The sequence below is a fragment of the Pinus tabuliformis genome, chromosome 6, assembly GCF_031772625.1.
Source record: "Pinus tabuliformis cultivar Carrire ecotype Pingquan chromosome 6, CPIR1, whole genome shotgun sequence".
Taxonomy (NCBI): domain Eukaryota; kingdom Viridiplantae; phylum Streptophyta; class Pinopsida; order Pinales; family Pinaceae; genus Pinus; species Pinus tabuliformis.
Window position 1 is genome coordinate 2,045,993,629 of NC_142292.1, and position 8,222 is coordinate 2,046,001,850.

Consider the following 8,222-nt stretch of genomic DNA (forward strand, 5'->3'; position numbering starts at 1 on the left):
CGGCTCCGGCTGCCGGAAATCTCCCCTCTTCCGCCACCATCGCTCCTCCCGTTCTCCGCCAACCTCCCGGTCCGCCCTGAACGTAATATTCATTTCCAAATGCGCCATAGCGCTATCGCCGAATTCTGTAACAGTCCATGGGGAAATAGCGTTCAGTCTCAGGCCCTTGTGATAATATGTACATCTTGCCTACGCTGGCCCTTTATCCACAGCTCATGTGTTGCGCCTCGTAACCAACAGCTGATAGCTTTCTCCCCTTATCCTTGGGTTCCTTTAGGTTAAAATCACTTGGCCCAAAACCATGCCCTCGTTTCTTTCTGCAAGATTCAATTGGTCAGGATCGAAATGAGTTTCGGTCTCGCTCGCTGGCAAATATCCACTGCGAAATCGGCCCTTTCGCATGGATGTTGGGCTGTTCGGCCCTTTCGAACTTACAACTCAAACGACAACACACTGAAGGCCGATAGAACAATGAACACTTAAACCAGCTAGGGCCCCGGAGGTCTGAAACTCCTCAGCACTGAATGCTCAGGGTTCTGAACGCACGGATATATTCCGTGACTAAGTTTTCCTTCTCACTCGGCTTCAAATTTGACCAGGGATTATTTACCTTGATTCTTCCGAACAGTAGGTAGATGTTGTGCTTCAAATCTCACACGGGATTATTTACTTTGGTTCTTCGGAATAATAGGTAGACGTAGAATGCTGAGGGTTCAAAATGCATTGATGATATATCGCATGACTAAGTTTTCCTTCCCACTCGACTTCAAACTCGACTTCAAATTTGACAAGGGATTATTTACCACCATTTACCTTGATTCTTCGGCATAATAGGTAGATGTAGATGTGTTGCGATGCGGAAGGAGTTCGCAGAGGATCAGAGGACAGCGAAACCAGAGTAAGGGGCCTCCGAGCTGCAGTGAGGAAGGAGTTCGCAGAGGATCAGAGCACAGCGAAACCACAATTCGAATGGAGGGAATGGGCTCGGGTGTTGAATTCGAATGGAGGGAATGGGATTACTTCGCGAGGTAATTACAGCTCAGGAATGTCAGGAATGTCAGGCAGGAATGTCAGGGAAATGTCAGGGCGGACCGGGAGGGTGGCGGAGAACGGGTGGAGAGATGGTGGCGGAAGAGGGAGAGATTTCCGGCAGCCGGAGCCGGACGATTTTCCGGCCGGTGCCGGAAAAGAGGCCATTCTACTGCCTCCTTAGACTACTCCGTTCAATATACCACGCCTATTTAGAAGGATATTGGCATTGATGTCAACGACAGAACTGCACAAAACGGTTGATTAAAAAGACATAGCCAACTGAAGGCGATAAAACCCAGAGTAAAAGCAATGACTGCAATGCTAACAGCCCAAAGTGAGGTCTGTCGTATTGCTCGAAGTGCTATTAATTCTCTGATACTTTTCTTGTTTAGCACTAGTTGAAATCCAAATGTGCATGAGCCAAAGGTACCCACGTCCACACGAAATTACTAGCAGGTGCTATAGACTTCGGATATCTTTTTGTATATTTATGATGTAAGTAGATAAAAAAAGTTCAATAATTTTGATAAGCGTAATTTCAAGATGCATGCACGGACTGCTACAATCAATTGGAAGTTGTTGAATATGTTGAAGATATATATAACTTCTACCAGAAGATTGAGGTGTGTCTTTCTGTCAATTATTGCAGTTTTTTGGGAATGATAAGGTACCTTTTTATTTTCTTTTCAGCAAAAGTTTGTAGCACCATATGTCCATATGTGCAGACCATTAGCTGTATACCTCCAGATTATATTACAAGGTAGGTTGAAATCAATGAGAAAATGAGGGCAATCTTGATTGATTGGTTGATAGAGGTAAAAATCTATTCCTGTGCTAGTTTCATTTGCTGTCAAACGTGTATCTACAAGACATTTATATCGGCTATTTCTTAGGCTTGATATTAAAATCTTAAATTGGCATAGAAACACTGACTGCAATGCTAACAACCCCAAGCGAGGTCTGTTGTATTGCTTGAAGTGCTATTAATTCTCTGATACTTTTCTTGTTTAGCGCTGGTTGAAATCCAAATGTGCATGAGCCAGAGGTACCCACGTCCACACCAAGTTACTAGCAGGTGTTATAGACTTAAGATATCTTTGTGTATATTTATGATGTAAGTAGGATAAAAAAAGTTCAATAATCTTGATAAGCGTAATTTCAGGATGCATGCAGGGACTGCCACAATGCTTTTCCTATCATGGATGATGGAGACCCTGAAAATCAATTGAAGTTGTTGAAGATATATATAACTTCTACCGGAAGATGGAGGTGTGTCTCTGTGTCAATTATTGTAGTTTGTTTTTTGTAGCACCATATGTCTATATGTCCAGACCATTAGCTGCATACCTCTAGATCATATGACAAGGCAGGTTGAAATCAGTGAGAAAATGAGGGGAATCTTGATTGATTGGTTGATAGAGGTAAATATATGCCTGTGCTAGTTTCATTTGCTGTCAAACTTGTATCTCCAAGACATTTATATTGGCTATTTCTTAGGCTTGATATTGAAATCTTAAATTGGCATAGAACGTTTCACTTTGGGATTCCTAGTGCATTGTAAATGGTTTGGATAGGCTTTCATAAATGAGTCAGAAAGTTGAAGACACCAATCTATATTATTTGAAAAATTGGCTTTTCAGTACAATTTACATATTTCATCTCTACCATTGTTCAATTGTGTTTTTTTTCACCTTTTCATTATCATCAGCTAATTCTGTTGATATTTAACAAATAGCATATTTATCATTCTTTTCACAGTTGTCACCAATTGTAGGGATGTACTGTAAGGCACATGCTCACGAGAAGCTGAGGAGCTGGATGAATCCCTGTTGGCATTTACTGATATAGTCTCTTGTCTGGAAAATGTTACCCTTGTCGTTACCAGAGGGTTCTCCTCAATAGGAATCAATCAATACAGAAGGGGCCTTTTCAAAGAGATTAAAACAAGTTGCTGTTCCAGCGAGGGATTAGTATTGGAAAAACTTTTGTCGGACTCTCAGAGTGTGCATGAATTGTTCAAATTTTCCTTTTGATTGCTCTCAATATGTTAGAAAAGGTTTCTTCATTGTCAGATAAAAAAATAATCCAATGTAGTTTTCATGGTTTTATTCTTAATCTTCAATTTTATAAATGAGTCATAAATTCATTCATTAGTCACTTGGATAATGGAATACAGAATCGAGGAATGTTATCTGTGCGTGCACTGTTGTAGTCTGTTTCAAAGATAGAGAGAGAGGGAAAGGAAGCATGCTTGGTTTCATTTCCACTTGCTTATAGTTCATGCCACATGGTGGTGCCTTTCTGCCCCATGACTTTGTCTTGGTATCGGGAGTGGCACAACCATTTCATTTTTGGACAATGTTGCTTATGCCATATTTTCAGGTCCCAACTATACAACAGTGCTGTCACTGCATTTCAATTTGTCCTATGATGGAAATGACCTATGATGCCATTTTGCTGTGTTTTGAGATAGAGACTACATAAACCCAGCATTTGAACCCTTGGTTGTGATTAATCTGTTGTATTCTGCAATAGAAGGGCCATTGTTCCCATATCCATGCCCTGTTGTAGATATCTGCAACGTTGATCTGTGGCTGTCTTCCTCCTGAATTTGGATTGCATTTAAATGGCAGGAAACTCTGATTTTGCCTGGACAACAACATATTATATTGGGTTGAGTCCGTTGAAGATTTCCATGGAAGGTGCATGTTTTGATTTCACCACTGGAGAATTTAATCTGGGTAACAGTTTGTAGTGCTTTCAAAGGCAATATCAAGGTTATTTATTCAACAAGAATGTTTCTATTTTCACAGCTTTAGATTTAAAATTCCAAGGCAGGCTGTGCATGGCTAAAGGCCATGATGATTCTTTCAAAAATGTTTCATGTTCTTCTAATATGCTTATATCGCTAAGTTATGTGTTCTAGTGCAGGAGAGGTGTCAAGTGTGGCAATTTGCAGTAGGTATTTTCTTTTGTAGGGATGTGTCATACCGTGTCATATGGAGCTTATCTTCTTGTGGAGTTTTTTTTATCATTTTGTGGTTGTTCATTAGTTAATGTTTATAAGATCATAAGTTAAGGGTTTAGAATGCGTTCCCGGATCCACCGATATCATCCTGCCTTTTTTGCTTATAATTTGGAAGTGGCATTTGAATAGGATTATTTATAGCTGAACATTAAATGCTCCATTGACATATTCTCAAATTCAAAATGGTTTAAGCACGTGGTTTGTATGATTTTTGTAAACTTATATATTGCTCATAAATTCTTTTTGAATGGATTCTTGAGTTGGTAATAATTTTGTCTGTAGATTTCTATTTATATATCTGTTATATTACTATTAATAAATTTGTTAACGAGTATTTTGAGGGGTATAATTCAAGTAGGTGATGTGCGTAATGAAGGTTTATAACCGATCCCCCAAAGGTAGTGCAATGTAATCAAAACAATGGTGAAATTTAATAAACGTACAGATTATAAATTGATATGTCTGTTTCCAACGACAGGTGTTGGAAGGAGAGGCACAGTGCCCATGCAGAGAACAAAGGCCTCTCCTTTCTCATATATTTCCATTGGAGCTGGTGGTTGATGAGACAGAATGTTGGAAGGAGAGGCACAATGCCCATGCAGAGAACAAAAGCTTCTCCTTTTTCGTATATATCCAGTGGAGCTAGTGGATGATGAGACAGAATGTTGCAAAATCAGCCAGAGAAAGAAGAGATGAATGGCAATATGATATTGAACAGCACGAAAGTGAGGGAGGTCATCGAAAACAAGCGCAGGCTGGTGGAGGTGCCATACACAGTGAGTGTAGCTGACACTTTCAATGCACTGCTTGCAAACAATATAGCACGCCAAATGTCAACAAGGGAGCCAGTTGCAGCACTCGGGTAACTTTAAAGTTTAAACAGAGCCGGTTAACCAACAAGAAAGATTGTTTTCTAAGAAAACTGCTGAACAGGGTCTAGGAATTTTTTAAAAGAAGAGATGAATGGCAATATGATATTGAACAGCACGAAAGTGAGGGAGGTCATCGAAAACAAGCGCAGGCTGGTGGAGGTGCCATACACAGTGAGTGTAGCTGACACTTTCAATGCACTGCTTGCAAACAACATAGCACGCCAAATGTCAACAAGGGAGCCAGTTGCAGCACTCAGGTAACTTTAAAGTTTAAACAGAGCCGGTTAACCAACAAGAAAGATTGTTTTCTAAGAAAACTGCTGAACAGGGTCTAGGAATTTTTTAAAGGACGACCTCCATGGCAATTGCGCTAGCATGTAAACAAAACCTCTGTAGTGTTGACCTGTTTGCCTGATCTCCGTGCTTAGTATTCTATTTTTCTGGGCATGTTTAGTTTGTTGCTTTTCTTTTTACTCCAGGAATATCAGTCTATTTTCTATTTTCTGTGAGAGGAAAGCATGAGATCTCACAGAATCTTTCTCACTTTGATTACAGCAATCCCAAGCAGAGGATATTCTTGTTACGGAAGGAGGAAAAGCAGAGGCAGGAGTAGTCTGGGGAAACAAACTGAGGCATACTATTCAGAAGGATATTGGCATTGATGTCAACGACAGAACTGCACAAAATGGTTGATTAAAAATACATAGCCAACTGAAGGCGATAAAACCCAGAGTACAAGCATTGACTGCAATGCTAACAGCCCAAAGCGAGGTCTGTCGTATTGTTTGAAGTGCTATTAATTCTCTGATACTTTTCTTGTTTAGCACTGGTTGAAATCCAAATGTGCATGAGCCAAAGGAACCCACGTCCACACCAAATTACTAGCCAGAGCCAAAGGAACCCACGTCCACACCAAATTACTAGCCGGTGTTATAGACTTCAGATATCTTTGTGTATATTTATGATGTAAGTAGGATAAAAAAAGCTCAATAATCTTGATAAGCTTAATTTTGATAAGCGTAATTTTGGGATGCATGCAGGGACTGCCACAATGCTCTTCCTATCAGGGATGATGGAGCCACAATGCTCTTCCCGTCATGGATGATGGAGACTCTGAAAATCAATTGGAAGTTGTTGAATATGTTGAAGATATATATAATTTTTACCGGAAGATTGAGGTGTGTCTCTCTGTCAATGGTTTGTTTTTTTGGAAATGTTAAAGTAATTTTTTATTTTCTTTTCAGTAAAAGTTTGTAGCACCATATGTCCAAACCATTAGCGGCATACCTCCAGATTATATGACAAGGCAGGTTGAAATCAATGAGAATGAGAAAATGAGGGCAATCTTGATTGATTAGTTGATAGAGGTAAAAATCTATTCCTGTGCTAGTTTCATTTGCTGTTAGACATTTATATTGCCTATTTCTTAGGCTTATATTGAAATTTTAAATTGGCATAGAACGTTTCATTTTGGGATAACTATTGCATTGTAAACCGTTTGGATAGGCTTTCATAAATGAGTCAGAAAGTTGAATATCTTCACCAATCTATAGATTGATTATCAACGATTGATTATAGTTGATAGAGGTAAAAATCTATTCTTGGGTAGGCTTTCATAAATGAGTCAGAAAGTTGAAGATCTTCACCAATCTATAGATTGATTATCAACGATTGATTATAGTTGATAGAGGTAAAAATCTATTCCTGCGACTAGTTTCATTTGCTGTCAAACTTGTATCTACAAGACATTTATATTGGCTATTTCTTAGGCTTGATATTGAAATCTTAAATTGGCATAGAACGTTTCACTTTGGGATTCCTATTGCATTGTAAACAGTTTGGATAGGCTTTCATAAATGAGTCAGAAAGTTGAAAACACCAATCTATATTATTTGTAAAATTGGTTTTGCAGTACAATTTGCATATTTCATTTCTACCATTGTTCAATTGTGTTTTTTTTCACCTTTTCATTATCATCAGATAATTGTGTTGATATTTAACAAATAAAATATTTATCATTGTTTTCACAGTTTTCTCACCAATTGCAGTGATGCACTGCAAGGCACATGCTCACGAGAAGCTGAGGAGCTGGATGAATCACTGTTGGCATTTACTGTTACAGTCCCTTGTCTGGAAAATGTTACCCTTGTCATTACAAGAGGGTTCTCCCCAGTAGGAATCAATCAATACAGAAGGGGCCTTTTCAAAGATATTGAAACAAGTTGTTTCAGCGAGGGATTAGTTTTGGAAAAACTTTTGCCGCACTCTCAGAATGTGCATGAATGGTTCAATCTGCCTTTTGATTGCGCTCAATATGTTAGAAGAGGTTTCTTCATTGTCAGATAAAAAAAAATCAATGTAGATTTCATGGTTTTATTCTTAATCTTCAATTTTATGAATGAGTCATATAAAATCAATTCATTAGTCACTTGGATAATGGAATACAGACTCGAGGAATGCTATCTGTGTCTGCACTGTTGCAGTCTGTTTCAGAGATAGAGAGAGGGGGAAAGGAAGCATGTTCGCCTTTTGGTTTCATTTCCACTTGCTTATAGTTCATGCCACATGGTGGTGCCTTTCTGCCCCATGAATTTGTCTTGGTCACGGAAGTGGCACAACCATATCATTTTTAGAGAATGTTGCTTATGCCATATTTTCAGGTCCCAACTATACAACAGTGCTGTCACTGCATGTCAATTTGTCCTATGATGGAAATGACCTATGATGCCATTTTGCCGCGTTTTGAGCTAGAGACTGCATAAACCCAACATTTGAACCCTTGGTTGTGATTCATCTGCTGTATTCTGCGATAGAGGGGCCATTGTTCCCATATCCATGCCCTGTTGTAGATATCTGCAATGTTGATCTGTGGATGTCTTCCTTCTGAATTTGGATTGCATTTAAATGGCAAGAGACTCTGATTGTGCCTGGACAACAACATATTATAGTGTTGAGTCCGTTCAATATTTCCATGGAAGGTGCATGTTTTGATTTCACGACTCGAGCATTTAATTTGAGTAACAGTTTGTAGTGCTTTCAAAGCCAATATCAAGGTTATTTGTTAAACAAGAGTGTTTCTATTTTCACAGCTTTAGTTTTAAAATTCAAGGCAGGCTGTGCATGGCTAAAGGCCATGATGATGCTTTCAAAAATGTTTGATGTTCTTCTAATATGCTTATATCGCTAATTAATTTATGTGTTATAGTGTAGGAGAGGTGTCAACCGTGGCAATTTGCAGTAGGTATTTGTTTTTGTAGGGATGTCATACCGTGTCATATGGAGCTTAACTT

The 8,222-nt window shown here is 39.0% G+C and overlaps 1 protein-coding gene across 17 annotated transcripts; it reads left to right on the forward strand.

The window, feature by feature from the left end:
• The first annotated feature begins 259 nt into the window (after positions 1–259).
• On the forward strand, positions 260–8,016 carry LOC149267464 (uncharacterized). 17 transcript variants are annotated; one of them, XM_089432957.1, is made up of 5 exons: positions 260–1,371; positions 1,723–1,792; positions 2,044–2,107; positions 2,206–2,301; positions 2,791–4,677. In XM_089432957.1, the coding sequence occupies exons 1-5, from the start codon at positions 1,342–1,344 to the stop codon at positions 2,804–2,806; spliced, it is 276 nt and encodes a 91-aa protein (XP_089289083.1). In that variant the 5' UTR covers positions 260–1,341; the 3' UTR covers positions 2,807–4,677. The 17 variants fall into 17 exon arrangements, 10 of the variants coding, with proteins under 10 accessions (XP_089289083.1, XP_089289092.1, XP_089289099.1 ...); XM_089432966.1 differs by having other exon boundaries at positions 2,807–4,677; XM_089432973.1 differs by having other exon boundaries at positions 2,044–2,077; positions 2,195–2,301; positions 4,539–4,591.
• The last annotated feature ends 206 nt before the right edge of the window (positions 8,017–8,222 follow it).

Excerpts from the sequence above, each read along its gene's own strand:
- LOC149267464 (XM_089432926.1), top strand. The coding sequence starts at position 5,774 with ATGTGCATGAGCCAAAGGAACCCACGTCCACACCAAATTACTAGCCAG. Across the intron at positions 5,860-5,972 it reads CCACACCAAATTACTAGCCG|GGACTGCCACAATGCTCTTC; the intron begins GTGTTATAGACT and ends GGATGCATGCAG. Across the intron at positions 6,111-6,962 it reads ATTTTTACCGGAAGATTGAG|TTTTCTCACCAATTGCAGTG; the intron begins GTGTGTCTCTCT and ends TTGTTTTCACAG.